The sequence below is a fragment of the Impatiens glandulifera genome, chromosome 4 (assembly GCF_907164915.1).
Source record: "Impatiens glandulifera chromosome 4, dImpGla2.1, whole genome shotgun sequence".
Lineage (NCBI taxonomy): Eukaryota > Viridiplantae > Streptophyta > Magnoliopsida > Ericales > Balsaminaceae > Impatiens > Impatiens glandulifera.
In genome coordinates this window covers 61,343,031-61,357,481 of record NC_061865.1, presented here as the reverse complement: position 1 = coordinate 61,357,481, position 14,451 = coordinate 61,343,031, and the positions used below count along the sequence as shown (strand labels likewise).

At 27.2% G+C, this 14,451-nt stretch overlaps 2 protein-coding genes across 4 annotated transcripts; one reads left to right on the top strand and one right to left on the bottom strand.

Moving 5' to 3' along the window:
- Positions 1-4,065: 4,065 nt before the first annotated feature.
- Positions 4,066-5,136, bottom strand: LOC124937071 (pseudo histidine-containing phosphotransfer protein 6-like). Its single transcript, XM_047477584.1, has 5 exons — positions 5,045-5,136; positions 4,832-4,962; positions 4,592-4,738; positions 4,392-4,464; positions 4,066-4,274 (listed from the first exon to the last, which is right to left on the bottom strand). The coding sequence occupies exons 1-5, from the start codon at positions 5,111-5,113 to the stop codon at positions 4,221-4,223; spliced, it is 474 nt and encodes a 157-aa protein (XP_047333540.1). The 5' UTR covers positions 5,114-5,136; the 3' UTR covers positions 4,066-4,220.
- A 6,899-nt stretch (positions 5,137-12,035) lies between these two features.
- Positions 12,036-13,651, top strand: LOC124934341 (protein POST-ILLUMINATION CHLOROPHYLL FLUORESCENCE INCREASE, chloroplastic). 3 transcript variants are annotated; one of them, XM_047474862.1, is made up of 7 exons: positions 12,036-12,195; positions 12,292-12,454; positions 12,549-12,633; positions 12,728-12,920; positions 13,001-13,113; positions 13,199-13,309; positions 13,412-13,651. In XM_047474862.1, exons 1-7 carry the CDS (start codon positions 12,096-12,098, stop codon positions 13,529-13,531), a joined length of 885 nt encoding a protein of 294 aa, XP_047330818.1. In that variant the 5' UTR covers positions 12,036-12,095; the 3' UTR covers positions 13,532-13,651. The 3 variants fall into 3 exon arrangements, with proteins under 3 accessions (XP_047330818.1, XP_047330817.1, XP_047330816.1); XM_047474861.1 differs by having other exon boundaries at positions 12,042-12,195; positions 12,289-12,454; XM_047474860.1 differs by having other exon boundaries at positions 12,064-12,195; positions 12,286-12,454.
- Positions 13,652-14,451: the final 800 nt, after the last annotated feature.

Below are 14,451 nucleotides of genomic sequence, written 5' to 3'. Positions count from 1 at the left end.
TACTAGTATAAACTCTCAGACAATTGGTTTTGTTATATATATATATATATATATATATATATATATATATATATATATATATATATATATATATATATATATATATATATATATATATATATATATATATATATATATATATATATATAAATATATATATATATATATATATATAATATGATATATATTATGATACCATGAAAAATTACAATTTTTTGATTCATTATTCAGTCAATTGATGTTTTGTTTTAAAAAAACAAATAATTAAAGAATCTTGTAACTTTAAACATTTGGAAGAAAAGTAAGAGGTTAAGGACATAAAAGAAAGATTCCAAATTTACGGTCATTCATTGAAATTGAGATGACCCTTCTACGTACATTAATAGAATCTCAAGTAAACACTTACCTTTTCTAGTTTATATTAATTTTTAGTGTATTATCACAATCGTATTATTCTATCATCAAAACTCAACTACTTTAATAAAAACGTGTTTTAAAGTTATTTTCAAACGGAATTAATTAGGTTTAATTTAGATTAAACCAAAAGTTGGATGCTTTTGAGGTTATTATGTTGACATTTTGCTGTTGAAATTTCTAGCTGTCAGTTATTTAGGAATATATATATATATATATATATATATATATATAATTTAGTTCTTGAGTTTTCGTTTTCACCCATAAGTATTTTATAATTTTTATCATTTGTTTTAAAATATCTTTACATATATCATATATAAACCACTTTGCAACTTGTAGAATTTGTATTGTATATGTATTAATTATGATTTTAATTTAAAAAAAATTATTATTATTATTAATATGTATTTATAAATTTAATTGTATCAAAAGCTATAAATTAATATTCACAAAGTGCATTTATTGGTGAGATTCCAATTAGTTCTTGACTTAAGAAACTACCCTTAATTAGGGTCAATACAGATCATTTAATGATTATAAATGATTTTGATGATTTAAAATATTTGGTGAATTTTTTTTAATAATTTTATTATATAATGATATAATTATAAAATTAAAATAATAATTTAAAATATATGTTATTTTAATATTTGATTTATGAATTAAGTGATTTAATATATAGAAGGAAAGTGAAATAATATTGGTTGATTTTCGTTATTCAAATATCTCCAATCGAACGAAATATAATTTTTTTTTTTAATAAAATAAGAATAATTAATTACTCTATAATTTTTTAATATTTTTTAATATAATCACTATTTTATGAAATATTCACTTCCATAACTATGTATTAGTTATGATTTCAATTTTAAAAAATTATTATTAATAATATGTATTTATAAATTTCATTATAATAGACCAAAGTGCAATTAGTCGTGAGATTCCGAGTTCTCACACAAATTGTGACGGTAAGAAATTAACCATCCTTAATTAGATGTAAAATTTTTTAGAGTTTTTGGTTTATTGTTATTTGGAATCACTTTGAAAGTTTGTTTGGTTTTGAAATGTTTCTAAACTAAAAATTAGGTAGAGAATGTGTTATTTATCCACTTTGTGTGTCTAAATGAGTTGTAACATATATGTTTGAACTAATAAATTTAGGTAAAGAATCTTAACGAAGTCGAGATGATATGACAATCCATTTTTGTCCTCCTATGATAAAAAAAAAAAATCTGTTTCTTTTTTCCTTATGAGGAAAACACTTTTTGATTTAATTAAAGACATACAATCATATAACATGATGATGTTTTTTACCTCATGCTCACTATTTTGGCCGTGATTAATATTATTATTATTTCCTTTTCATCAAGACCTTCTTTTGATTTACATTTTAAGAAAAGACAGGTTGAATATTTTGTTTGATATAAAAAGTATATTATATATTGAATTAAATTATTAAAATATTTTTTATATAATTTTTAACTCATAAAAATAAATTATTATGTTCAATGTCAAGACTCAATAAGTGACCTATGTTGTTTATAGATGGTATAAACAGTTGAGCCCACAACTAGAAAGTTAGTTTGGGCTCTAGTCGATATATTTTATTTTATTAATAGTATATAATAGTTTTGTATTTAAATTAAAAAAAATACTAATAATAATAATTTAGTCTGTTAAATGAGCATTCACACATTATTGCAGCCTAGGACTGCAAATGAGCCGAGTCGAGCTCGAATTTGCTTGAGCTCGAACTCGACTCGATTTAGTATTTATTAGCTCGACTCGAACTCGAGCTCGAACGAGTTTATAAATTTGAGCTCGAGCTTGACTCAACTATTTACCTATAAGCTCGGCTCGACTCGAAAAACTCGAACTCAAGCTCGAATTCAAGATCGAGTTCGAGCTCAAACTCAAGCTCGAGCTCGAATTCAAGCTCGAACTCAAACTAAAATTTATTTTCAAAATGAAATATCAAACTTTCATACATATTCAACATTTAAAACATAATATTAAAAATTGAAAAATTATAACTATTTAAAATTCCAAAATCATAATAATCCAAAAAGCATTCAACCACAATTACTAGTCAAAATTCTAAAATATAAAATTCTAAAATTAAAATACAATACTATATAAATTGTTTGAACACTCAATATATTAATATTTTTTAAGTCACGTTCTTCAAGCATAACACAAGTACATCTACCTGCATTTAAGCTTAAAAATAATTAATATAAAAACTACATGTTAAAACAAATAACTAAAATTTAACTTACTTTAAGGTTTAAGGGAGATACGGACAAAAACAAATTCAACCTATTTTTTATTAAATATTATTATATATAATTAAATTATTTGGGTACAAATATAACAAGAATTTATTGACTTATTTATATTATTTATAGAAAGAATCTATTAATTTATTTATATATTACAATATATTATTAATATTATAAATTCATTTTTTCTATATATAATATATACTAACCTTTTTTATCTCTTCATAATATATACAAAATATATACTAACAATTTTTTTATCTTTTATTATATATAATATATTAATATTTCAATATTATATATAATATAATATAATATTATTTACCATAATAGTGTTTTTCTATATAGATCTATGATCAATATATATTAAAAATATTTTTCTATATATATCTATGAACACTATTAATATATATAATAGTGTTTTTCCATATAGATCTATGAAAAATTAATATATATAATAGTGTTTTTCCATATAAATCTATGAACGATCTATATAAGCACAAATTTCTCATAATACAAAAAAATTAAAGTTATTTAAAAGTATGAGCAATAACTATAGTAGAAATGAAAATATATTTTAATTTACCTGTAGGTTTCTTGTGAATGAATGATAGAAATAGTGTAGATGATAGATAACATAAAAAAATGTATTAACCTATTATGAATGAGTAAAGTAAGGATGAAGACGAAAGAAGAAGAAATAGTGAAGAATGAAGAAGAAGAAGAAGAAATGGTGAAGATAGAGGAAGAACAAGAAGAAAGAAGAAATGTTGAAGATGAGGAAGAAAAAGAAACGATGAAGACTGAAGAAAGAAGAAAAAGAGATGAAGAGTCGTTTATGATTGATACATTAGAAATTAGGGTTTTGTTTTATAACAATATAATATAATAATGTGGATTATGGGCCTTCTATATGGGCTTTAAAAATAGAGAGAAAAAAAATTGTTTTAAATTTTAAGTTTTTTTATATTAAATAAATATATTATATATTATCAGGCTCGAAAAAGCTCGACAAGCCTTCGAGCAAGCATTATATGAGCTCGAGTTCGGCTCGAATATTAAACGAGTCGGCTCGAGCTCGGCTCGAACTCGATCAAAGTTAAGCTCAAGTCGAACTTTGATTGAGCGGCTCGCGAGCAGCTCACGAGCGGCTTGACTCATTTGCAGCCCTATTGCAGCCTGGATAAGCAGATGCATAAATTAAGATGGCCATTTATTATTAATATTTTTATTTATGCTTCTATTTGATTTAATTGACCCATAAGAACCTAAATGAAAAATTGATTGGCCCATATATTGATTTCAGTATTAATGAAAGAAATTATATGAAAAATATGGTTATAACTAATTATTGAGAAACGTGTGCATGCATGGATGCAATAACATATGCATCATTAATTCATAACTATATAATTAAGTAACAAATATTATTATTATTATTATTATTATTATAACTAATATTATCATGAGATAATGAGTTTCCAAATTTCAACTTTGTCCTTCTTCTTGGGGGTTTGGATGCTAATTTTGAATTGGATATCTTATGCCAACTGCCAACAAATGCTGCTGCTCCAGCTGTACTCCAAACAAGAAAAAATAATTTAGTTAGGCCCCTAACTTTCAATTCAATTTCAAAATATACACCTGAAGTTATAAAATTCAAAAATATAATAATGAATTTGGCTTAATTACATGGAGTAATTCGTGGAGTTTGTTGCTGAGATAACAGTATTCTTCTTCCAAAACCTCCAATGCCCTCAAGCATCTAAACATTATAAATAAATAAATAAATTATTTTTACGAGATCACGAAATGATAATGAGTTATTCTAGCTAGCTTCCAACATTTGAAAAAAAATAAAATAAAAATCTCGATGATCAATATATATATACCTCGGTCTGTTGTTATGATGAGAAGCTGAGCGAAAGGCCATGCAAACAGTGGTGACTCTTTTAGCTCCTATGCTTGAGCTGCTACCCAATAACTGATTCAAATGCATTCCCATTTTCTTATAATCCGTCACTAATTCTTTCTCCATCCTGTTAATTTCAAATAATTATTTCTTTAATTGTTATTTACCTATATATATAAATATAATATAAAAGAAAAGAAGACATAATTAAGTTGCATACAGTAATTCCCTGAGATGGCGGAGACGTTTGTCGGACTCGTGGAAGTATATGTTGACGACATCGGAAACAAAGTTGGGACAATCGTCGTTTTCAAGCTGCCGGAGTTGCAAGAAATGCTCGTCCAACACACCCTGTATGATAGTCGTTTAAGTATATCGAACTAGAGCAATTCAGTAAGAACCGAAAAACTTATGTATGTTAATAATTACATACCTGGTTAAAGAGTAAGTTGAGTAAGCGGTTCATCTCGGTTCGCAACCGGTCCAAACCGAGACCGAGCATCCACACCGCCGCCCCCGTCTTGCCGGAATAAATGAATGAATGAATTTCTCTGTTGTTCAATTTGATTATTAATTTGAGAGAACATGCAAATGAATGCAATTGCAGCTGGTTATTGGAATTAAATTAATTATTATTATTATTATTTATAGGAGTTGGCTGACCGCCCGGTTCCAGTGGTGGCCGGTCGACACATTACATAAAAGCAACAGACAAATGGCTTCGGACCATCTCTACTTTCAACACGCGCCGACACAAACATGCCATGTCATCATCCTTTTTCAGGTTTAACTTTTCCTTTTTTTTCCTTTTTTTTTTTATTATAAAAAAACATCATATTTTCCTTAATTAATGCAAATAATCTTTATTAACAATTAAAACATTTTTTTTATATCCACAAATTTAAGTTTGGATGGGCAATGGACTTAAAATTAATTTAGGGGTGAGTTTAAAATATTAAAAAAATAAATTATAGATAAAACGAGTTGAAAAAGGTTGATTTTTTTTATTTTTTTTTTAATTAGATAAACAAATATTGAATTAAACTTAAAAAAAATAATGAAATTAGAGATTATGTTATATTTTTACATATAAAAAATAATTAAAAAATATTTTTTTTTTTTAAGGATGGGTTAGAAACCCACTTGAGCCTCTTAGTAGATTTGTCTCGTTCTACAACCGGCAAGCCCTCGGGTTAGGGCAGCTTATTTGTTAAAAATATCAAAATATTTAGTTATATTTATTATATTTTTAAACATAAATAGTTGTAGCTTGGTGGTTCAAATTATTCCTTTAAAGTTTCAATGTGGTATAGGTTCAAATCTCACTGAAAATGAATTTTTTTTATCAATTTTTAAAACTAGACTTATGGCAACAAAAAGTATATCGAACTTTTTCTATCGAGACTAGGGCAGCCCAAACTTCGGAGCCGGCTCTGGTTCTAATTGAGAATTGAAAATGACATTTAATCTCTTAAAAATCACTAAACTGTAACTTAAGCTATCTTTTGAGTCTCAAAACGAAAAACTTGTATTTTTATTCGATTTGAAGAAAAAATGAAAGTTAAAATTTCGTGTTTTATAAATTTTGTGTATATCTTCTAGTTTAGATTTTCTTTGAGATGGCTCTAAGTTTAATGACTATTATGACAGTACAAAATTATGCTAGCTAATTTTATAATAAACTAAATTAGGATAAAAAGATAAATTAAAATCTTGATCGAGTTCCTCATAATTTCATGCTTGATAAAAAATTACTTTTTGATAATTTGTATGAAATTGATATGCTATGTTTAATTTCTTTAACAAGAAAAAAAAGGGAGTTATAGTAGTTGTTGCTTTACTTGGAAAAAAACATGGTGGTTTTAATATGATTAGAATCTAGGCTACCTCTCGTGTGTACTTGTAATTATAATAATGATGAAGAAGTGAATATTAATTAAATAATTAATTAATTAAAATACAAATTATATATATACTCAAAGGTATGTCCGTACATTGCATGGCATGTTCCTCCCGCATGCTTGTCCGCTTTTTTCCTCTTCTTCTCCGACAACTTACTGCATATATAAATACCTTTTATTTTTTTAAATAACTATTTGTCTTATAATAAATTAATTATTGAACATTTTAACTTAATTTAAAATAAAATTTGAATTAGTTTTTGAATAAACTAATTATGTATATAAACGTGCATGCATGAATTCTTTAATTAAATTGTCTTTATATATATATATATATGATTAATTTGATGACTCACACATTAAAAATTGTTTTCATGAGTTTTTTTTTAAGCACATATGATCAAATTATTTCTTTTAAACGTTACTTCAATAAAATATATGAATGATAATAATTTAAAACCTAACTATAAAAACAAATACAAAAATATAAGTTGTCAGCAAACTGCAAACAGATCCGAATTAATCATTTGTAATTAGCAGATGATAAATACAATTAAGCTCACAAACGAACAAACATATATATATGATCCATCTGTGTGATTCGTTTAGATATATGCACTCTAAGGTTAATGAACCTTGTAATATTAATTCAAACTGGGTATTAGGAATTATTGATTTTTATGTTGTTACATTAAAGGAATCAAACTGGGCCTAAGATTTGACAGCTTTTATTCTACACGCTGGCTGCAGCTAGCCATGGCCATAAACTTTAACCTCGCAATCTCCAATGTTGTCTTATTGGGACATTAGCTTTTTGTCTTCCTTTTTCTTCTTCTATATTCTCTTCTTTGGCCATGCTCTTTTAGTTTGAATTCTTAATCATTTAAATACAAAACCATGTATTCAAGTTTGGTTACTATCTATATATATATAGTATCCATAATAAAACATGCATGACTAGCTAGTTTTTATTGTATTGGTCAAGTTAATTAATTGGTAGGAGATTAATTTTGAAGATTATTTTGCAAATATATATATGGTAGATCGAGACATCTCAAATCATTAAGATCAATAAAGAGGTTGAAAAAAAGGCATAATTACTGTGAGTCGTTGTCGTAGTGTTATAAAGAGGTTGAGACAACTTCTCATCTACTTTTACATTGTCACGTTGTTGCAAGTATATAGAGTCTTTTGTGAAATTTGACTGAAATATAATGGGTTATGCCGGAAACTGTTAGTGGCTATTGGGAGGCATGGATTGGGGCGACTAAAAATGCGAGACTTAGAAGATGGGTCTCTATCCCTATAATTTTCTAGTGGATTATCTGGTTGAAAAAAGATCAGAGAACTTTTAACAACGAAAGTAAGTCGTTAATGATTATTCATAATGCCATTATCATGACGATGTCGGAGATTAGATCCGATAAACATGTGGATTCGTGTAGAGATCTTATTGCCCTTCTTGAAGATTTCGAATCAATTAATTATTCTAATGTAAATGATTTGTACATAATATTTTTTAATGTCATTCTTTTATTATTGTGCTTAAACGAATTTTTATTAAATAAATCATTTTATAAAAAATGAAAATAAAATCCAGACATCTCAAATATTATTAGAATAGGGAATTCTTGAATTAAAAAAATCAGGCATGCATCTTGTTATATTATATATATGTTTTAATATAAAAAAGGGTATTACTTATTAAAAAATAATTAGCTAGCTAGCTATAGGTCAGCTAAACTAAACTAAGCTAAGCTGAAGACATTATAATTAGTTATAAGTTAATGAGATAAAATAGTTAATAATACAGTCCTCATGAAAACTTTACATTAATTATTGGGCACGGAAACCTTAATAAGGGAATGAATGAATGAATTAATTATGGGCATTAATAATAATAATAATAATAATTATTATTATTATTATTAATGCTGATAAGGTAATTATATATTTTAACCTCGAGCAACTCCAACCATAGCTTATAAGCGTGCTTCTTGTCATTTGACTGACTGACTGACTTACGTATGCAATTTTGTCAGAATGTGTAACTATGATCAAAGCATGACATACTTTTATTTACCAATAATTACTATATTACTTTTCTCTTTTTAATCGACACTCACTTAAATAAATTGTTTTTATTTCTCATGTTTTTGTTATTGTTGGGTAACATATAATAGAATTGCGACAATTCAAATGTTTAATAATGCTCAATAATATTTCCTTAATTTGTCATCAATCCTTACTTTTTATTATTTCTTCTTCCAAAATGATCTTTTACAACTATGCTGGAAAATCTAATACACCACTCTTTTATTATATAGTGTTTCATTTTAAGTACAAGTTCTTGGGTTTAACTCTATAGTCGACGAGTACCTTACACCATTTTAAAAGAAAAAAAAATACCAATATTATTGAAAATGGACTCATATTGCGAAATATTTAGCATTTGGTCGACATTTTAGTTTAAATGGTACTGTTGGTGATCATTTACAAGTGAGAAAGCAATTGTATGGGTTAAATTGATGATCAAGAATAAGTATGCCTTTTATTTGGTATAGATAGTTCACAAAAACAGATTATCACTCTTTATAGTATATGGAAAAACAACATTTGATGTCAAGTTTTTTAGTAGAGAATTTGTGTGGAATCTCAATATACCATCCCAAATGTTTTAGTTAATTAAATGACGTTTTAATAAAGATAATAATTAGTTTAAGCAGCCATGCATCCTTCCATCATTGAGATGTTACTAACGATATCTAGGTCTTTTATGTAACGTTTGTGAAAAACATGTATTTGATTGTGGTAGTAAACAATGAGATATGAATGGAAACAATGACCTCTGAAAATAATGCAAGACTTGCCATAATAAATATTTAAAAAACTTTATGATCATTTTAATCATTTGGCCTTGATACTGATCTTGATCTATAGTCTTATTAACAAGTCATTTTTGGCCTTATTAAGAAACTTACACTACACTATTATTTGAATGCAATTTGATTGTGATTTTTTTTTTTTTTCAAATCTTGATGTCCATTTAAAATATAATGGAGGCAATTTTTTTTTATAAAATTACAAGCTGACTTTTTTTTATGGAAAATTGACAAGAGTGCTTCATTGAATATGTTGCAATGATTTTTGTTTTCTTTTAATTTTATAAGAGGAGGTTATGAAATTGATAAATAACACACAAGTAGATATCTTAATATTAACCAAAATTAGAAAATTTTAAAAGTTGATTACTTTGTACTGTAGAGTAGAGTGTGGACACATCTTTTATTGTTCAACCTTTTTTTGAGGACCATAAAAAGATCTCGAAACAATATCCTAAGAAAGTTTAAAAAAAAAAAGTGTAATTGTTTAAGAAAGTAATTAATAATCCAATTCAAAAGTTTAATTATACAGAGTCCTAAATATTATAATAATAATAATGAAAACATGGGGTTTGATGCTCCCGTGGGCATATTTATCTCTTCCAAATTTCTCTTTTTCCAAAATGTGCCTTTTCACACTTTTTCTTCTTATTTTCGAATTCACAAGTTATTATTTTCCATTATTCATTAAATGCTAATATATATATATATTCAAAAATACTCATGTAGAAAATTATTAAACAATGATGTATTCATTAAACTAACCCAAATTAATTACAATATATTCTATTTATTTTAAATAAAGTGAGAATGGATTACAGCTTTGAATTCAAAATTCAAAATTCAAATAATAGTAACAGTTATACAATTTATTGTAAATAAAATGAGAATGGATTACAACTTTGAATTCAAAATTCAGCTATCAGTAACAATAGTCATACATTAATTAATGAAAATGTGAATGTTATATAACTGCAGATATGTTTTTTAATACTATAAGAGTAAGGGTGAAGAAAAACATTTAATGTTGTGGTAACTAACTATTCAAAGCTCGATTATGCTTATGAATTAGAAAATAATTGTTTACTTATATATATATATATATATATATATTTGATTCAATTTATTCTCAGTTTATTAAACTTATTTCTAGATACATTTGATACAACTTAATTATACTAAGCTTATTCGGTCCAACTTATTCTCATGTATATTTTTGTTAGGATTCGAATGTTAAAATTCAACATGTTTGAAACGATTTATATAAACGCAAAAACATAAAAACACTGATTTATAATGGTTCACTTAAAAGAACTACGTCCATTTCAGTCGCCACAAAATTTAACTATAAAGAAGAAGGAATACATAGTTTTTGTCTCACATTGTTTATTCTTAAATTTTGTCTGATCATATAAAAATTTTAAAAACAACATATTTATAGGATAAACATTAAGATAATAAAATTTAAATAAGTTTTGGTTCAGAATTAAACCTTTCAAATACATGCCTAATAAATTTTAATTAACTTTGTAGAGTTTATTATAAATATAGGTTCAACAACTCACAATTTTTGATAAAATTCAACTTATTTGTTCCAGTTTATTCGTTAGAGGAGTGAAGTACAGAAAAATTTGATTATAATAAATTTGATTATAATTTTCTGTATTAACTTATTATACAAAATTTATGTAGCAAATTATTACGCAAATGCGCGATATTACTCATTTATTATAAAAAAATCAAGTATGAGACAGGTTGCTTCAACAAGGTTTTCAAAACATCATAACTGACTCATAATAGGTAATTAGGGGAGTCAAAAGATGTATGTAGATAGGTCAAAATTAGCACCTAAAATCTGCCCATGGATCCTCTGCTACCAATGCTACCTGCTACCTCGGTGCCTTCTCACAAGCTTATTTACAACACTGTCCCTCTGCTTGTGAGAAGGCATAGAGCTAGCATTGGTAGCAGAAGATCCTGTCTCTAAAATCTGGTATATCAACAAACAATTGTTATTGTTAAAACTAATGGCAAATATAGCAAAAACAGTAAAGAAATACATGGATTTGTCGAGGTTCACCAAAAAAATAAAAATTGGCTACACTCATCTTGAACATCAAGAAAAACTCGCTCGAAAGGTGTTTCAGACCAATTCACTAAAATTATCCGACATGGAATAGTATTGAGGGGATTATAATATAATAGTCTATAATTATGACACAAATTTAAATAACATTTAGTCCCTACCCGATATCCAATTAGATTAATTGGACCGGTCTATAACAAAAGCCCAAACATTTAACTAAACTATTCAAGTAAGCAGTTACGGGCCTTATGGCAACTACACACACATATCACATCTCATCCATCAACCCATAATCTGAAGTCACAACAATTTATTTTTTATATTGATATTGAGTTAAATTATTAAAATATATATATTAATAATTTTGGAAATCATTTGGAGTGTAGATATTTTTTTGTCACTTTAATAATAATAATAATAATATCTCCACTTCAAATTTGACGTTTCCTTATTTATAAAGATATTTGAGGAGTGGAATGAATCTAGATTCCAAGTTTGTGGCTGTGTTCTTCTCTTGTCTCTGTATATTAATTATTATCTCTCTATCTTTTTCTCTGTAACTAAATCATTCTCTCCTTCCTTCCTTCCTTGATAATAATAATAATAATAATAATAATGGCTGTTGCAGCGGCTGCTACGAGCAATCAACATGTGTTTGTTCATCTCTTTCCCGCGGCATCAGTATTATTCACTCCATCTGATTCAATTACAAACGGTAACTTGTCTTTTTTTTTTCCTTTGTAACGTTTGAAGCATTCGATAAATTCATCTGCCATAACTACTATATATATATATGATGTAGCAGCAGCAGCAGCAGCAGCAACAGCTAATAAATTCATGGGATCTCGCTTCTGCATATCAACAACAACAACAACAACAACATCAAGAAGAAGAAAATCGATGAGACAGTCAATTGTTGCTGCTGCTGCTGTTGCAACTAGCAGCCCTGCTGCTGCTGCTGAGGAAATAAAAGAGTAATTAATTAATTAATTAAGCCACGATTCATTCAATTTACCCAATTAAGTTTGCTGCTGCTGATTCAATTCATTGTTGTTGTTGTTGTTGTAGAATTGTGCTTCCAAGTTGGGCTAATTTTGATCTTGGAAGAGCTCCTGTCTATTGGAAGACCATGAACGGCAATCCTCCTTCTGCTGTAAGTAATTAATCAATCCCTGCTGCTGCTGCTGCTGAATCATTAATCAATAACATATGTAGTAGTGTAAATGGGTAATTTATTTAATTCACAGGGTGAGAAAGTAAGGATCTTTTACAATCCATCTGCAACAAAACTGACTCCTAATGAAGAATTTGGAATTGCTTTCAATGGAGGTTTTAATCAACCCATAATGTGTGGTGGAGAGCCAAGGGCAATGCTCAAGAAAGCAAGAGGAAAAGTTGATACTCCTATTTACTCTATCCAGATATGCATTCCCAAACATGGTAAGACTATATATATTACTACTACTACTACTTTTTTATCATTAATTAATTAATAAACATATGATTTTCTCTAATTGCAGCTCAAAGCTTGATCTTCTCTTTCACTAATGGAGTTGAGTGGGATGGTCCATACAGACTTCAATTTCAAGTTCCCAGATCTTGGCAAAACAAACCTATTGAATTTTTCAACAAGGTAATAATAATAATAATAATAGTTCAATAAATAATACTTGTAAGTTTGTTTGTGACAATCCCTCCATTGATTTTTTCAAGTACAGGGACTAGCAGAAGAGTTGAGCAAAGAAGGTGCTTGTGACAGAGCTATATTTCCAGATACAGACATTGTTATCAACAGATGTGCAATGATAGGAAACCTGTCTGTTGAAGGGGTCAGTCAGTCAGTCAGTCAGTTTTAATCAAATAACAAAACATACAAACACAAATATCAACCAGTGTATTTAACCTTCTTCTTCTTCTTCTTCTTGTTGCAGGGTGATCGTTGCAATCTCGATTTTGTTGTGGGATGTACCGACCCGAACTCTCATCTCTATGACCCGCTTGCTAATGTTGACGATGGTTCTTGTCCTATTGAATCTGATTCAGATGATTAATCAACTGTCTTGTCTGTTTTCTTTTTTATGCATTGGAGCCTGCCTGTACATATATATATACATACAAATATGACCATAGTGCTTATTAAATGAACATTCATATAATAAACTTATCTCCTATTACTATTAGCTAGCTAACTCGCTTCTGAATCTGATAGATCAAAATTCTTCATCAAAATTTCCACCAATCCAATGGCAACTCAAATCATGTCGTATTTTCTACATTGGATTGGAATTCATAGTGAAGGTCTCCTCAAGAATAAGGAATGCATTATTTATATGCATACATTTTTAGTTGGCTCTTGGATATATGCTTCCTTATTGGGTTGTCTAACTTAGGTATAAACAAAATCGATAAAAAAATCGACTCAACCGACTTCTTGCCGGTTCATAATTTATTGTACCACACTACATGAACATAATATTTTGTTTTTTTCAACTTGTTTTTTATTTTTTAGTTTATTATATTTTATATATTTGTTAATTTTTTTTATTAAACTTAAATATTTTTTCCATTCTTTAGTTTATTATATTATATATTTATTATTTTTCAATAATTAAACTGATAAATGATTGAACCGATTTTATAACCGACCAAACTGAACCGATCTTTAATTGTCAACCAACGAAAGGAGATTTTGAAAAATCGACACCAACATTTGGGATGATTTTTTCGGTAAAGAAATCGAACCGAACCGCTTACACCCCTAGTCTAAATGTGTAATATGTGTTTTGTGACCGTGTAACTAGAAATTATTTATATTAAATTAATAATTAATTTATATTTAAAATTTATAAAAAAATTATTCTTATTTTATTTTATAAATTATGAATAAATAAAATTACATCCCATAAATATGGTCACCTGCTCTCACTTAAATAGTTTTCAGTAAGAATAAGATATTCTTGATTAATAAATT

Excerpts from the sequence above, each read along its gene's own strand:
- LOC124934341 (XM_047474860.1), top strand. The coding sequence starts at position 12,096 with ATGGCTGTTGCAGCGGCTGCTACGAGCAATCAACATGTGTTTGTTCAT. Across the intron at positions 12,196-12,285 it reads ATCTGATTCAATTACAAACG|CAGCAGCAGCAGCAGCAACA; the intron begins GTAACTTGTCTT and ends ATGATGTAGCAG. Across the intron at positions 13,310-13,411 it reads GAAACCTGTCTGTTGAAGGG|GGTGATCGTTGCAATCTCGA; the intron begins GTCAGTCAGTCA and ends TTCTTGTTGCAG.
- LOC124937071 (XM_047477584.1), bottom strand. The coding sequence starts at position 5,113 with ATGCTCGGTCTCGGTTTGGACCGGTTGCGAACCGAGATGAACCGCTTA. Across the intron at positions 4,963-5,044 it reads TCAACTTACTCTTTAACCAG|GGTGTGTTGGACGAGCATTT; the intron begins GTATGTAATTAT and ends ACTATCATACAG. Across the intron at positions 4,465-4,591 it reads CATCATAACAACAGACCGAG|ATGCTTGAGGGCATTGGAGG; the intron begins GTATATATATAT and ends TATAATGTTTAG.